The sequence below is a fragment of the Schistosoma mansoni genome, chromosome 3 (genome assembly GCF_000237925.1).
Source record: "Schistosoma mansoni strain Puerto Rico chromosome 3, complete genome".
Taxonomy (NCBI): Eukaryota; Metazoa; Platyhelminthes; class Trematoda; order Strigeidida; family Schistosomatidae; genus Schistosoma; species Schistosoma mansoni.
In genome coordinates, this window is record NC_031497.1 from 2,519,489 (window position 1) to 2,538,089 (window position 18,601).

Genomic DNA, 18,601 nt, shown 5'->3' on the forward strand with positions numbered 1-18,601 from the left:
AATCACATGTTTCCTCTGTTATTATGACGTATCAAATATTACCGTAGTTGCTACATCTTAGTTTTCTGTTTTGTTGGTCACTCCGTTGAACATACTATTCACTGCAGTTCTACATAGATTTCAGGCTAATCTATACTTCGAGAGATTTCTTATTCATCCTAGGATTAAAAACACTGTCCAATGTATATATCTCTCCGTTGTTGCTATCAGGCTATTTGGTGAATATACGACCTGTTGAGTGAACTTGTTTAGAAATAATTTCTGTTAGTACTTTTATAGTACAAGTTGATTTGGTGAGTATTTTGATATTACCAATGTAAGAAAATTAGTATGAATAAAGTCATTTACAAACTAACTAAATCTAGCAGTAGACAGGATATCTTTCTGTTTAACAGTAAATTTGCTTATCATAACAGATAATTGTTATATAGTTGAGATCATGAGTCATTTTAAGCTAGACCACCATAGAAAACCTGGAAACACTGGACGGCCAACTCGTCCTATTGTGAGACTCCTCAGCAGTGCGCATCCACGACCCCGCCTCGTGAGATTCGAACCCAGGACCTATCAGTCTCGCGCCAAAGCACTTAACCCCCAAGACCACTGAGCTAACCGGTATCCAATGGTGTTAATGTCTAACTTCAACCTCAACCGATCCACGAAATTGAGCAACCATTCACCAATGTCTTCAGTGAGTTGATATCTCCAAACAGACCTGGTTGAACTCCACTGATCACTGCTTCTCACTAGAACTCCAGGAAATACCTTATGGAGTCAGTTACTAGTGAGCATATGATCATTATCAGAAGGGGGTTTTGACTCATGATCTCAACTATTTAAAATTACTGAAATCTCTACAAAACTCCCTTCAGGTAATTGTTAGTCAAATTCTAAATCGGTTATATTTTACCAACGAAACAAGAAAAATATCACCTGATGAATGAATTTTAATCCACCAAACTAAATGACATTATATTCATATATAGATAATATTTGAAACTAGGATATTTTAAAAGTGACTATAATAATATGAGTTGAAAACGATCATCATCATCATCGTCATTATCATCCGAATCATTCCAGTCATCATCTACATGTGCATCTAGGAATCTTCAATAGCTTTCAACTAATTTCATACTACTCAAACCTATTATGGATGTGTCTGGTGTTACTCAGCCACACAAATCGGGGTCTTAAGTTAAAAAAACAAACACAGGTAACCTAAATATCAAAGAGTGTAGTACCCACTAAATGAACAGGACAGTGACTGAAAATGTTAGATTCCTTAATATTTAATTTCTAATGCCATTATGCATAGGAATTCTAGTTAATGTTTTAAGAAGAAAAAGGAAAATAAAAAAACTGGATTGATTTTTAAGATGTGCATCGGTTGTCTATTGATCTCTACAAGGTGAGAAAAGTGCTAGAAGAAAAGGTATAAAATATTAAATAGTGCAAACATTATTATCTTTAAGTGAACTACACTCAACAATGATAAGGATTAAGGGGAAAAACAAGGTAATATTGAATAGTACTATTGTAATAATACTGCATTATGTGGGTTTTAAACTTCACACAGGGAACATCGATGTTCCCAGTTCCAGATATACCTTATTAACAAAATACCAATGAACACAAAACCTAGCTCTAAGATTTTTTCATTGTCTGCTTCCAACTATCTAATATCAATTTGTAAGGTTACCAACAAATAAGGTTGATAAAGTACATAGGATCGGTAAAGCGAACACCATTAGTGTGAATTCTATCATGTGACTTCCGAAGTGTCAGCTAACTGAGGCACTCCCCTCCTACTGATCAAATGAACAATCATCTTTCACACATTTGACTTCATTTGGTTTTCTCTTTATAAGTTCTCGATCGTCAAACAAGTTTCCTTAACACATGATATAATGTAATTATCCTTCTATTTCTCAAGAATATTTTATTGGCAAATTAATTACAAATACGATATCATCGAAAAGAACACTTTCTTTATTGAATTGTATTTTAAATTTTTGGAAATTGTTAGAAAATTTGATCTGTTAGTCGAATTAGCAACAATATTTACTAGTGACTGTTTTCGATACCTCTATTCTGAAATTTTAGTCAGGAGTCATTGGACATAAAGTCAATCAAGTTTGAAGTGAAGCAGATGTTTATTGTTAATATTCAATAAAGATTACATTGCATTAAAAATTGGCTGATGTTGGGCAACCTGGATTATTGTATACTAACTCATTCGTTGATTAATATCGTCATTAGAAGTCATGATGTTTGAATGTATCGAGGGAGTGTAGATGATGTTCAAACTACGGGTATTATAGTTTTTGCAAGCTCACCAATTTCACTACTCTCCAGCTAGTATCGTTCAATCATAGAGACTTACATGAAAAACTGATTGTTCATTTTTTTAATTTGAATATGAACAAAGTTAATAATTCACGGAAAATAGTTTTTATCTACTTCTATTCTGAAGAGTAAGTTCATTGATTAGTATCTTAAGTGAACTCTCAATTTATTCATATAACATTTCATGATACTTTAACATTAAAACCTATCGTCATTTGATGAGAAGTAGTCTATCATCTGTTAGTATAAAAGTATTATAATTATTAATTTTAAAGAGTGATCGTCTACCCACCAATGAATAGTTACCAGAAATATTCCCGGGGTTCTAGTGAAGGACTATAGGATATGTCATCCACCATGTCGCATGTGCAACATAACATTAGATGATGGTTGTGTTATATTTCTAATTTTCTTAAGCGGAAAGTATGAAGCACTACATCTTGCTTCAGATTCTCAAATACAACATGGAGAACACTAACCCAGTCACACTTTGTGGAGAAACTCTGGAATAGGTGGAAACATTCACGTATCTGGGTAGCATCATCGATGAACAAGGAGGATATGATGCAGATGTATAGGAGAGGATTGGCAAAGCAAGGATAGTATTCCTACAATTGAAGAACATATGGAACTCAAAACAACTCTCAACTAATTTCAAAGTGAGAATCTTCAATACGAACGTCAAGACAGTTCTACTGTACGGAGCTGAAACGTGGAGAACTACTACATCCATTGTCAAGAAGGTACATTCACTGGCTGGATACTATGAGCAACAGCGTTTAATGGGAGAGGACAAACCAGGTTCCAGCTGAATAGGAAATTAGGAAAAGACATTGGAAGTGGATAGGAAATACATTAAGGAAATCACCGAACTGCATCACGAGGCAAGCGTTAACTTGGAATAGTGAATGGAAGCGGAAAATTGGAAGGCCAAAGAACACATTACACCGGGAGATTGAAGCAGATATGAAGAGGATGAATGTTAACTGGAAAGAACTGGAAAGGATTGCCCAAGACAGGGTTGAATGGAGAATACTGTTGGGTGGCCTATACTCCTCCACGAGAGGTGACAGGCGTAAGTAAGGAGTAAGTAAGTACATCTTGCTTCAGTGATCTGAACGTAAAGTATTTGTTGCTAGATCAAGATAGGAAAAGCCGTAATATATTATATCATAGCTAAGTGAAACAACTTACAAGCATGATTCCATAAGAACCATTCAAATTAAATCGACTAATTCTTCACTAGCTAACTACATTGAAATCTGTCATCATTTGAAGTATTTGACCTTCAGATTTAAAGTAAAAATATTATGTATCATTTGTTTTGTATTGATGTTTTGAAAAGCACATATATTTATTACAGATCATTTTATGTAAACTGCCACATTGATAAATAGTTAGCCTATCTTTTGCAGTTTGTTTAACTCTTAGATTAGGCGTTTAAACATCAATGGAAATTTACAGACTAAGTTCAGTTTGACGGTTGATTATCATTTAATCGTGTTGTACGACTGAGAAGTTAAACTATTAAGATGATCTAACCAATAAAAATAACTCAACCAGGCACACATATCCATCGGTCCAGATTGCCATACCTCACTAGCACAACAAGATGAACACCGAGTTCATCGTAGTTAATTTAGTGTTGGTAATATATAAAAGAAAGGTTGTATATAAGGATATAGTACAGGAAGAAAGACAGATATTACAGAACAGATCATTTGTTAAAGGTCTTTTTTTTATCAAATAATTGTGCAATTAATAAATAAACTACACATTATTATTATCATGAAGTTGAGATCATGAGTCAATTGAAGCTAGACCACCATGGAAAACCTGGAAGCACTGGACGGCCGTTTCATCCTGGGTTCGGATCTCGCGAGTGCGGGGTCGTGGATGCACACTGCTGACGAGTCCTATAATAGGACGAAACGGCCGTTCAGTGATTCAAGGTTTTCGATGGTGGTCTAGCTTCAATTGGCTCATGATCTCAACTCTATGCATTATTATGCTCAAACACAACGTGTTATAAATCATGCAAACTTTAAACAAACATTAAACGTTTTTCAATTGTGGACAGGTAGTCATATTGAACTCAGAATTATACAGTCTGTTTATAACTGATGTATATTATGAAGTTTATTTCCATCTGGAATTGTTATTATCAACTAAACCGTAAATATAATAGGAATACATTTTTAATGGGGTATCGTAAAGTTAAACTTTTCTGAATGTTGTTACATTTTTAAAAGAATTATGCAAAACTTGATCACTGCATAATGTAAGATATAGTTACTAACTTATGTATTGATTTCTCTATCTTTTAGATTTATCTAGTCAGATATGTGGATAGCTCTTTTAAACTGTGTGACATATCTTCTTGGGCTTTTTTTACTAAGCAGGAACTTTATTGATTATTTTAGTTATTTAAACCAACCACTAAACTGGAATATTTTTAATACATTAATAAAACACATTCAGAGACGATGGTTAATCGATCTGAAATTCAGGAAGATAGGTTTATTTCACAGAAAAAACCTCCGTCTATATAAATAGAGCAATTAAAGTTAGGAATCAACAATTTATATGGTTAAAACGAGGAAAAACTCTTTATAAGTATATATTTTCAGCATTGTTCATACCTTATAACAATATATAAGTGCTGGTGATGAATAACATTTGAAAAAAATGAAAAAATGTACTATCTTTCTAATAACTACTGACACGAGAAATACTGTTAAACGGTATAACACCATCAATAACAACAATTACACGAAATTGGAAAAAAGCGAAAAGCAATAGATTTACGGGAAGGTATAGTCCGATTTGTCCTTCCTAATAGTACACCCTGGATAGTAGGTGACCTTTTCCTCCATGAACTAACGCAAGTGGCATAGCAGAGATTGAAGTGATCACCCACTACCAAAGATGGAGATCGGGGTAATTAACTACTCTATCTTAATTCGGACTAACAAGGAAAGAGAGATTAAATTTGAATTATGGGTGTGATGGTGGAACTCAAGAAAGCTTCCTTTTGGTATCTGAGCTGATTGTGTCTGGAAGGGCTTATAATGTCTGGCAGGGGTAGGTTACAGCTTAGGTCATAAACTGTTCCGTAATTAGTGCAAGGGGGCGACCCTAAACCTGCTTGTGGTATGAGCGTGAAGTGAGCATCTCGTTTATGACAACGAGTTTTGCAAACTAATTTGAGTACTTGATATTCATTTAGTGATTGAGGCCTCCAGGCTACGACCTGGGGGTGATCTCATCTCTACCTATGTGTATTCTGTGGCATGCTTTTCCCTCAGCCTATGCGTTCTATATGTGCTTGTGAGCAGAAACTGTTGTGCCTAACTATGCTCGTAGGAAAAGTGGGCTTGTCTGTGCATTCTATGGTAGCATGTAACTCATATCAGCAACCGCGCCCATCAATGTCTCTATATGTATCACTGGTATATATGTATTTCTGATGTATGAATTTGATTATATAGATATACAGCATACTTGGGAGAAAGTTTCACGTTCTCCACTGGTGAACACATTAGTAGCTCATCAGCGTTTTTAGCTACCGAAGTTGATGGGAAAGTGTAGAATTGTCAAAATGTGTCCGTCTTCCTTACATGACGGTTAGTTAAGGGAGTTTGACTTATTGATTTTATAAATTATATGGATACGTTAAACTATTGATTAATTAACATTAACCACTGACAGCCATAATTGTTTTATTATTATTATTATTATCACTACTATTATTATTGGCTTTATTCAGTATTATACATTTTGGTACAACGTAGAATTTTCAGTACAAAGTATTTCAACAAGTTTCTTTTAAGAAACAAAAATAGAAAAAAAAGCCCACAACACCATAGATATACACACAAATTAAGTGAATAATCTACCCAGAATTAAATGAAATGTTTTTTGTAGGAAGACTAGAAATCTGCACAGCTTTTAATTAGAAACATGTTCAATAATACAAGTTCGATACAATCGAATTTAATTATCAGCCAAATATTTAAAAAAAACATATATTTCATTGTATATTATGTCAATGGTATAAACAGCTCTTTACCAACAGTCTTGCATTCTTTGCATTTATCCTTTTCGGTCTTATTCCATTAGACAAATGACAAATGAAGGTTCATTGTGTGGTCATAACAACACATACAAGACAATAGTAGAGTAAGAAGTGGTGAGATTGTAATTTGTGGACGACCTTTGAGGAACTCTAAGATGACCTTGAGAGTACACACCAACTTACTAGAGCTAAATTAGGGTTATAAACCTGTACGAAGAATAAAGTTTATGATTAGGATCAGGAATTGGATTTAGGGTTTTCATCACGAACTGACATCAGTTAAAATGCCAAAACTTTATTTAGTCAAATGGATGGATGAATTTCACGCTAAGGTCTGAGACCTGTTATTCTAAATCTAATTGGTTTGTCCATAGATAATAGCCTCGCTGATTCTGCCTTACACTCCTTAATCATCTGTCCCTAAGGCTTATGATCAGAGCGTTAGGTAGATAGTTATGAAATTTAAGCTCTGAAGTGATTGAAACCTAATCAACATGTTTTGAAAGGAAGTATTTGTCAGTATTCTTTTACCATAGTAATAAAATTCTTATTTGATGGTATTATTCGTCAATTCTTTTTCAATTTATAGTCTTATTTTATAACTAGAAGGACTTCATTGATTACATGTTTTGTCATTGATTTTTACGAACCTGAATTCATTGATTTAGTCATGTTGGAACTCAACTCAATGCCTATTTTTTTTTCTGTTATTATACACTTTTATCTTTATTTTATGACTTTCATATTATGATATTGAATTGTATTCATAAAATTTAGTGAGGATTATTAGAATTAAAATCAAATTAAAAAACATTCAATATTATGTTACATATTTACGAAATTGAGAGGACGAAAAGCGAATGTCTGGCGCTTTAACCGTGTTGGTGGATACGGAGAGTCTACCTAGGGGAGTTGGAAAACCCTGATTCCAAACCAATGGTGCACATGGGCTTCAGTATCCCGAAGGAACAAATGATGTATGAATCAATCGTTGGTCACCGGCTACCATGAGATTGCATCTCCTGACGTTGCTTCACTGGTTTGTGGATCAGATCTTTAGGTCAAAATCTCCGGGTGTGGCCCTCTAAGAAAACCACCTGCTTCGGTTTGGGCATCCGGGCAGTATCACAGCCCTCACATAAATCAAATGAGATTTGTGTGGCGCATATATATCTGTTGCTCCTTTGTACCAATATTTATGTATTTAAATAAATCAATAATAAAACATTGCCTTCTAATCAACTTCATTTCTATGTCAAACTTTACTTGTATTTATGTTTATTTTGTGTATTTTTAGGTCCTGTGGACATACTTTTCGTAATAAGTTATCAAAAATAATTGGACCATCTTACATCATCATTATATTTAATGAAGATATGAACTAACGTATTTCTTCCTATACTGTAAAATTTTTTCCTGCTTCATTATAATTGAAATCTTATCACGGTAATGTTTGTCTAATATTTTACACCGTTTTTATATTTCAGTAACCAAGTACGTAAATCATTGGTTTTTTTTTCAAGCAATTTCATTCCTTCATTTAACACACCAATATATTTACTCATTTTCTCTTAACCATAGAAATTTTACCATTAAATCGTGACAGCAATAGAATTTTAAAAAAATATGTCATTTTAGCAATGACCTATCAGATGCATCAACTAATGGGTTTCAGAGGTCTAGAGGACTAATGTAGTCTGTCAAACCCTAGAAAAAATTGCTTTGATTTGGTTCGCTTGCTTCGCACAGGGTCAAAATTACGCCTCCCCTAGTTTTAGAAACCAGACATGTATGTCAGTTTAATCTGCCTGCCTCTCTAATGTATGAATCAGTCGATTGGCCTAGAGGATAGACAGACACGTATAAATAAAAATCGCTCGTGTCACTGAGTCAGCCTGATCTTCAGGATTGTCCAGTGTTTGAGCCTGTGTGCCAGGATTGGCATCAAGCTTGGCATATGTACTGAAACTATATATAAGTTGATTGTTATTCAGTACAGCTGCAAACGTCTGCTTCTTTCAGAATTCGGATTGGGATTGTTGTTTATGGTGGTCTATTTTGCCTCGCAAAATTGCATAGGATTTCAGTGAACTTGCACATGTTTTCGGTCTTCACATACCTAAATATCTACTGATTATTACATCATTCCTGCAGCCCATTCTGGCCGTGGATCACATTAAATCGTTTGTTTCCATGTCAACGACGGTTGTAGGCCAGAGGCCAGCTCCTCACCGCCCTTTTCGAGGTTTAGTTCAAGTGGGCTACACTCCTTCACGAGCTACACCCCCAGCCACGCCTGTTGATGCGACGACAACGCGTGAGGAGGCGCTTCTTGCAACTTCCGTCAATGGATGTATTACTGGTGTCAGCCATATAAAACCTTTCTTCCTACCCCCTCGTGGTCAAGGAGAGGGAAGTCATGGCTCTGCGGAGAAAGGTTTGGGCTACGGGGCATTCGGAGTTGTTTGGTGAGTCGTATATTCTTTGTTTTTCCCTAAAGAAATATTATACTCACTTATTTTAAGATCTACGTTAACAGAATTCTACATATTCATATTAGTTTCGTGTACTCGTCAAAAATCATTAAATTCATTTTGAATGATAAACTGGTACATCGGTTTGTGCTTGAATAACTATTCGACAACTGTTGTTAGTCCCATCAGTCGTTAGCATGACTTTGCCCGTAAGCAATATTCTTTTAAATACATGCCATGCATGCTTTGTAGTCCAATTGAATCTAACGCTTTATGAAAAAAAATATGGTTAACCGATCGTCACCAGTAGACACTGTTAGTAGTTGACCCGTCACTTTATTCTCTAAATGATTTCAAGGCACCAATTCTTCAAAAATTAAACACAGCAACTCCTTGCTAGTAGTGAGTTCCTACATGACTTTTGTTTCTACTCGATTTCTGGAAAAACAGTTGTTAATTGGCCTTCTACAAGGCTATGCTGTTAAAGAACTGCGATTGAATAATTATCACTTTGTCACTGGTTCCATTTCATGGTTCTTCCAAACATCTCGTCAAAACGGTCGTATTGATGTATAATTGTGGTTAGGATTCACAGATGGAGACTTTTAATGATACTAAAAAACGTCTTGCTAAAAAGCCAAAGTGACTGACAACTTTTACAAAGAATGCTTGGAGAACTATTTTTTTCACCGTTAGCTCCATTGTCTATTTCTTTGTTAGATTTCGTTTAAAAAATTCAGTCAATGTGTTCATCTTACTTTGTGAACCCATGTTTAAGCTTGTAAGGTAACTTGTTCAATAAGTTTTATAAAAGATACTTGGAATACTCGATTGTTTGACTAAGGCTTTACACCACTTACTATCGAATTTTCTTATCAAATTTGTCATGGTTGATAAAACTAATATACGGATTACTAGCTAAATGCATTTTCTCAATCACTCTATTATTTGAGCAAAAGATACTGGCCATTTACACTTTATTTTTTGAAAGGTAAATGCCAAGAAATGAGTTTTGTCATGGGTTTTACTAGAGGATAAATATGTGGTGTGTATTCTGTCTATAAATCTGGATGTTTTTGTTTACTAGGATGGTGAAGTTATTCTGATGTTTATTGTATTTCCGGTGTAGATTTAACTACTTCATATTGTCTTTTCCTGATAATTTCATATCCGTGATCTTCCATCCCAACAGATTTGGTCAAACTAATCATAGTATTTGGGATGAGTCAACAATAGGACAGTATAATTTCTCTGATAACCCCTCTGTGCGTCTAACAGTTGTATCTTTTGAGTAGTTACCTAAGTGAAGTGAGTAGAACATTTTCTTCATGACTATTCATTGATATATTTGAGCGCAAACTGGAATGCTTCCAGGGCCTCCAGACCGAAACAGATGTCTTAAGTGGTCACTCCCAGAGCCTAAAAACCTAATCCACAATCTAAAATTTGTATATTAGATGAAAATAAATAAATAATAGTCGGTAGGATTTGTGGATTTAACACCAGCCCAAATCTATTGAAGTAAATGTTTTGACCTTAAGTAATTTTCTTACAATAGTCCCAACGACTGCAGATATTTAGTCGACAAGTTGAAACCCAGGTCAATATATTTCAGTTAGGTCATTTAGGTGGTATTATTGTCTTTAACACTAGTTCGAAGATCAGTACATAAATCTGTGAGTTCCATTATCAAATTATATACTCACCTGATAAGGAATTTTACACTACTTGCACTAACGCTAATTTCTGTCATTCCAATTTTTTGATTATTGTAACTTTGAGCTGCTGCTTATTCTCAATTATCTGCAAAAACAGTAAAATTGTCACGAACATCACATCATCATTCTTAGATTTTTATACCCAGTGATTTAGTAGCATCGTGCTGTCTTGTGTTCGAAGTTTGATATCACTGTCGTAGGTTATATTGATTATTTCTGGCTCTCTAGATGCTAATAGGTGGAATTATGTCAAATCTTTTCGTTGTTGGGTAAAGCCGAGTACCCAAAACACAAGGCAATCGATATTTATTCATAGATCTTCAATGATGAGTTGTAAGAGCGTAATTTGATATCACTTGGGAATCTGGGACTTTCGTCAGTTGTTGATGGGGTTTATTGATCGGTGAACAGTTGTTCACATTAATTTGTTCAGAATACTGTAAAGATTTTATGCGTCGCATATAAAATGAGTAGGCATTGGGTTTTCAGTTATGAAATTCACATATGGAATATCTACATTCTTAGTGCCGTTTGGTTTTCTCATAGCATATATGGTTTATTTCCTAGATTATATAAGACTACTTTTCTAGGTACATCGGGCTGAAAGAAAGTATTATAGGATACTGGTCAATTCGAAAACAGTTCATAAATGAAGAGCCAATTATTTTGATAAGCATATCAGTGCGACCAGTTTGTTGTTACAATTGATCCCCTTTCTAATCATCAGGATTGTTTAGAGGATACTGTGTTTCTGTTGAGTGGGATCGGTTCCTAGCATTCTGGTGATACAAATCAAATGATTCAGCTATTTCTAAAGCTACTTTCGTGTATCTATCATCTCTTAGTATAAAACCTTTTATTTTGAATGACTGTAAGCAGTTATAGTATCTTGGTTAATTTGTATTACCATCTTTATTACATACTTCTTGAAATGAAATTACAAGCTTGTTGAGATCCTCGAGTCGATTATGGACAAAAGATATGTCCAAAAAAGCTTATTCAAATATCCCTTTCTTTATTGTAGAAAATACATAGTGGACATTATACGGAGTTGAATATTAACGATTTAATCTTTGAATGTTCACTACATTGATCGTAATTCCAACCCTACAGTCAAGTTATTGTGATGTAATTTAGTTGGAAAGTTGATAATCATTGTATCCACTAAAGTTTCTCATAGATGTATGTGTCTACCAAAATTGTACTCTCTCCCGTGTCAACAAAGCTTTTCAGCAATTATATATCAAGTTTACAGCATAACTATGGCTAGTGTATTCCATGTACATACTAATAAAATATTTAGGCATCTGTGGTTATTATTTGGTCTTTTTATTTTCACTATTCTAAAGCGTCACTATCTAATCAAAATGTACGTCAGATTTTTGGCTGAACTTTTTGTAATAATCAGTTTCTAGTTCTGTGATATTTGACTGCTACTAAATTCTGGTAAGTGGATTAAGGACATGAGTACACTACTATTATTATAAATATGCATATTATACACTGATTTTTTAGTAGAAAACTAGTCATTATACTAATTTTGTGCATGTAAGGTGCAGTGCGTCCGCGCACGAGACCAAAGGTCTTGGGTTCGAGTCCCGCGTGGGGATCGTGGACACACACTTCTGAGGAGTTCCTATACTAGGGAGAAACGACTTCCAAGTGCTTCCAAGTTTCCAATGGTAGTCTAACATTGATCCATTCATGATATTAATTTAAAATACGTGGTGTAAATCAAAAAAACTTTCTAGTTAATAGCCCTTTTTTAATAAAATACAAAAGAAGTACGACTACTTTTCGCCTAATGGTTCTCATCTTATTTCCAATCTATGTAGTTGATCTACAAATTTCGAGACCTTTTTCTAAAGTGTAAAAATCGGAAGTTACTGGTCAGTGGTTTTTGTCTCAAATACATTTGAACTCAATCACTACGCCGAATCGCACACACGGAATCACACTTTATTTTTTAGTGTTTTAAGCATCTTATTTTCCTTTGTTAATTTTTCGAAGGCCAACTTTTCATCGCTAATTTTATCTTTCTACACCATTGAAGTGTCCAAGATTAAACCTGGGATTCTATATGACTACCCACTGTGCTAATATGGCATAGTAAATTGAACCGATGTACACATGTGCGAGGTTCTGCATTTTGACTGATCGTGTACTTTCGTACCAGTCTGTATATTGACATATTCACCTAGTAATCACTGAGTCATTAGTCAAAGAAAGCATAGAAATAGTAGTGCTCGTTTCTGGTTTCTGTAAGCGCGTTCATTATCATTTTCGGGATGTGGAAAAGTATTGTCATTCACCTTTATGCAAAACATCAATGTAATTTGTTCACCTTCAGTTAATCAGCTTCAGTCGGTCAGCTACAACCTAGGACTAAGCACATGTATACATCGGTCCAAGTTGCCACACCTCATTAACAAAACAATATGAACACAAAATTCATAGGGGTAGCTACTTCAATGGTAGTAATATCTAAAAGAAAGATTGCGTATAAGGATACAATACAGGAAGAAAGAATTAGCTCGTAGAAACAAAGGTATAAAGCAATTAAACCAGCTCCCTTCATATCCCACTGTTAGTTTAGTCTGTATCAACACGGATATTCTTTTTGTCAGTGGAGCGACAACTAGTAGGTTTTATCAAACTACCTACTTGTATAGTGGGTGTTATTGTTTGAGAAGTTGTCTTCCAAGAGTATTTTGATTAGCGAACTTTGCAATTCAGTGGTCCACTTTTTCAGTTGTGCTCCGATTTCTATTAGTCTTTTAGACTGTTGATAAGTTTATATTTCAACCCCATTAAACCAAAGACTTCTGTCATAACATATCATACCATTGAGTTCTGTCTTATTTCATTCATTTTAAATAAAGATTCATTTAATCAGAGTACACAGATGACACAGTTCCGTTTGCTGGCGAGTAGCAATATCATGAACACTTTGGGTAATAGTTCAGAAAATATTTAAATATATTTCTTACCTCCCCGAATGTAACGTACTGCTCCAGAACTAGCATATGTTGGGACTCTATTTGACAATAAGGAGAGCAGTAGTTAAACGTCAAATGTTTTGATTACCTTGAAAGTTTCGTCACTAATGGTAAGCCAGTAGTTGATGAATTCTCACCACGAATGTGAAAACCTATTTTACCTTTTGCTGTGATATACCTTGAAGTCTCACAAAAGACATGCATATCTCATAACAATCCTCCTTGTTATTTGTGTGAATGTAAAGCAATGTATTATACAATCATAGGTATCTATAAATCATTATTCGTCTGAGGCTTGGTGTCATCAAATGAGGAACCTTGATATTAGGCATGGAATACTAGATAATCTTGATAAATTAGTTGATAAGATTGTAAATCTTCACTAACTGAGATGGTTGGAGGCACATGTTATACACTGTTTATGTTTTTAACATACCACTAGTCATAAACCAGTACCTTTCCAGTCATCAACGTAGAGCCAGGTATATCTGTGAGATGATCCAACATCTTTTTACTACTCTAACTCAGTAGCTGGTCAGTCAACCACAACGTAGAACCTGGCGCATGTGTGTATCGGTCTAAGTTGTCATACCCTACTAGCACAGCGAAATGAAATTGTCAGGGTGAATCTTTTGCGAAATTAGAGTATACATATTTGAGCTGTAGCGACGTTCTTATTCATTCGAACTGGATGGTTTAGAAATGCTGCTTACATTTGTGTAATAGTTGTGTGGTGTACATATTTTATTGACATAACAGTAAGTAATTTGATGACCCTGGCAAGGCCAAGAGTGAGGGGAGTCAGCTCTACGTCTCGAAATGCTCTCTCACATGAACACGTGCATACACCCACTGCCAGAAAAGTTCTACTCACGGCCTTCTCGTGGCGGGAGTGTCGTTTACGAAATTGTGAGGACGAAAAGCAAGTGTCTTGCGCTTTAACCGGGTTTATGGATACGGAGGATCCACCTAGGAGAGTTGGAAAAGCCTGATTCCAAACCAATGGTGCACATGGGCTCTAGGATCCTAAGGAAACAAATGGTGTATGAACCTATTGTTGGTCATCGACTACCATGAGACTCCATCTCCTTACGTTACTCCACTGTATTATGGACGAGACCTCTAGCTGAAAGACTCATGGTGTGTCTTTCTAAGAAAACCACCTGTTTCGGTCTGGCCATCCGGTCAGTATCCTAGCCCTCGCACAAATCGAATGCCTTCTTGTACCAATGTTTGTGTGTTTAAATAAATGGGAACAGATTATGTAAAGTAATTTGACTAGCTACATTTTGAAGTTCAATGAACAACACTAGACAACTACCAAATAATTATTTAAATTTTCCATCATATTTTCTGTGGCGAATTTCGACAATTAGTTGACGTCGTTTTCAACAATTCGCGATATTACTCATTATTCAACTTCAGTTTATTCTAATGACTCACAGATGATGCAGAACTCTTGTTTGCTTGACATTAAACATGGATATTGATATTGTTGTTATTACATTGGGTAGTTAAGCCTTTTTTTTGTATTGGATTTCATAATGCACTTAGTTTTTTCCTTAACTTCGGCAAGTGGACTACATTCATTTTTACTCTTACCATAACGCATGCTTATATTCTCGTATAAATAACTATGCAATACGAATTTTCATCAGATTCCTTTTCTCATCACTGTAATACTGGTGCTCCTCTACAAAAACAAGTGAAATTTCAATCAGTACTGTTGTAAGATATATATATATATATATATATATATATATATATACATATATATATTTGTCCCCGAATGATTGATTTTCTTATTTGTTGTTCTCGTGTAAATTCTAGGTCAGTTATCGATCCACGTGATGGTCAAAAAGTGGCACTCAAACGCATACCACGGGTTTTTCATAATCCTATTACAGCTAAACGTGTTCATCGGGAATTAAAAATGCTCTCTTGTCTTAAACATGAAAATGTAAGTCAAAATCAATGCATAAATGATGATATATTAGTTGTTAATCAAGGTTGTATTGTAAATAATCGTGTTTATTTCGCATAAATATTTCATCTCCATATCAAAAAGTGTATCTCCTATACATAAGTTTGCTTATATGTTGATTTAAACATGGACTGTTCCATACGACTATCTCATGTTTCATGTATATTGTTCCCGTCACCTTGAAGAAAGCAGGAGTGAGGATTTGTCTAGAGCTAATTACTTATTCAGTCTTTGAAAAAGTAGTGTAAGAATTTCTACATCCTTTGCATTGGAGAGATCTTGGATAAAGTTGGTGATTTTTTTTCGATATATCTAAATATTTAAATTATTAAAGTATTGATCTCTCTTCTCAATTGTTCAATCAGTGACTTGGTAGATTCAGATCTTGGTTCTTTCTCTCTCCAAAATCATATTCGCGGAAAAGAACATTCGATGAACTTGATAATTTGATGTTGAGAAATGAATTTGTTCACCTCATTTCTACAAAATAGAATTTCTGGTACTTTGTTAGATAATTAGTTTAAGTGAACTGTGATTCAGTTGAACACCTATTTCCGTTCTAAAATTGGCCTTAATATTGAAATGAAGTCAACTTCATTTTTTTTTATCTTGTCAACAGTTGGTTTTCTCAACGTATTCAGCATATATTGTTTATTGAACTGATAAACTTAAGGATCGTTAGTTCGAATGCTACTTCTATAATATGCATAATTTTCTTTTGAGTTCTGAACATTCTTGAATTCAATTTTGATTTCAATAACTGATCTATTAAACTGAGAATATAAAATGCGGTTTTCGTTGTAACCGAACAAATAATGAGTTTGTAGGTTTGACTTGATAATTTCGAATAAATTGAGCATTGGATAGATTGTTATAAATAAATAATGGTAATAATTATAATATGGTATTGCAACTTGGATTAAGACATATGATATATTTGGACCAGTCTCTACGTTGGTTATGACTTACCGAATAGATAGTATTTTGAAACCATTACAGCAAAATACACTTAATGGTTGGTAGTATTCGGAATTTTTTAGTTCACATTGTTATTTACTGAAATAGTTGGAGTGTGGTATTCACTGAATATGGTTCAAAATTATCTGTGTTGAAGTATATGATTAATAGCGTCCTAAACACATTCTGCTAACAGACTAAAAGTTGCTGTGACTTATTAGTCTTGGAAATTGTTTGCTAATTAAGTAGACCACAGGTTCCAACTCTTTCCACTCAGTGGAATTCGGTCATCTCGATAGTAGGATCAGCCTTGCACATTTTGTGACGTGTAACCTAAAATCTCAATTCTTATGTGGTTCTCAAGTTAATTGTTATTCTATATTGCCACATTGTTCGTTGTAGTTATATTTAACATGATTAGAAAATACATTTTGGGAATTAATTGTCTTCAAACCCCAAACTACTGAAAATCTACGTGAAATGTTTCTTTTCCAATTTAAGTAGACCTTTATGTCTTGAATCTGATTGCCTTGATATGACTTTGTGTGACAAATTCTATTTCTTACTTGAGTTAATAATGGATTAATAATGACTGCTTTGAGTACCGCCGGTTAAATTTTGTGGTACATCTCTATGTATTTGTGGATAAATAACGTATATTTCTTAATAGACAACTAGAAAATTAATTTCAACACAAATTAGTTTTGATGATATGCGAATGATTAAATGATTTTGGATATCTTAGATGCTGCCAAATCATTGAAATGCAGTTAGAATTCGTTCAAACCACGATCCAGACGACTACATAATAATACGGCTGAATAGCTTGGTAACATGTAGTTTAATTTAGCACGTGACTAATTGACTGACTTACGAGACCAACTTAGAGCCTAGTGGTAACAGCAACACATCGGTCTATGCTTTGAAAAATTTGTTTTTATTTGAATTTAAACATTTTCCATTGTGCTTCCAAACAGAGAACGCTTTAACTATCATATTTGTATAGTTTTCTTTTGTTAAAAAACACAGATGAATAGTGTAAATCAGTTCATAAGCCTTCTCTAAAGAATACTTACTACCTGTTACCCTATCCTTCATGAAGCATAGGCCGCTGACCGGTATTCTCCAACTAACTGGTGTTATAAACGGTACATTAAGTTAACTTGACATAGATGTCCGTAAATTTATATCCCATACGTTTTCCAGTGTTAAATGTATGTGTTATATCAAACATTTTAAGAAATTTTTCCGTTCATTTATTGGGTGAAAGCTGGATACAAGAGCACTGCAGTGGCGTGTTCATAGAAGATATATGTGGGTAACTTCAAATGACTGAAATGAAATCCGTTGTGAAATTATGCTCTTATATCCAGCACTCACTCATTAAATGAACGTGAAAAATCCTAGACTACACGTTTATTAAACATTGAAACAAGTAGGGATAAGGTCACATCTTAAATTCACTCATCTTTTTGTATTTTTGTTTGTTAAACTTTGAAAAAAATGGAATAATACATATCATTTTTGGTTTTCGTTTCAGATTGTAAATTTAATCGATGTAGTCAAATCGGAAAGTTATTTGAATTTCGAAGAAATGTATCCTTTCATAATAATCATTTTGATGTTGTGATTATTCTTATTGTTAGGACCAGTAATAAACTCAGCTTTACCTCCGCCTTATGCATATTCTTCTGAGTTGCATAATTTTAAGAATTAAATAGTGACCAATCTGATGTTGTCGTCTATCATGACAACAATGAAAGTCTTAAAGTTAAATCCATTATCCCAGGTATGAGAATACTACTACTAGTATCATATTACATTAAAGAAAGACATTAATGAAATCTACAACTTCTCGGCATCACTTCAAAATCGTCTCCTGTTTCTACCATTAATGACTAATAAATCGAATTATAATTCATTTCATACTTTGTATTTACTTTCCTATTTATTAGTTAGCTTATTAAATGTGTAGGTTTATCAAGTTGTATTGTATCGCCTTGTGTATAAAGAATTTTCATGCTATACATATGTACAATTTG

General features: G+C 34.2%; 1 protein-coding gene across 1 annotated transcript in view; it reads left to right on the forward strand.

Moving 5' to 3' along the window:
- Window positions 1-8,620: 8,620 nt before the first annotated feature.
- The window catches only part of Smp_074080 (serine/threonine kinase), a gene marked incomplete at its 5' end in the record, with an annotated part of 30,788 nt that continues 20,807 nt past the window's right edge, over window positions 8,621-18,601 (forward strand). Inside the window, 2 exons of the mRNA XM_018798884.1 lie at window positions 8,621-8,895; window positions 15,449-15,578. Coding sequence (XP_018650729.1) covers window positions 8,621-8,895; window positions 15,449-15,578 — 405 coding nt within the window. The remainder of the gene's footprint in view (window positions 8,896-15,448; window positions 15,579-18,601) is intronic.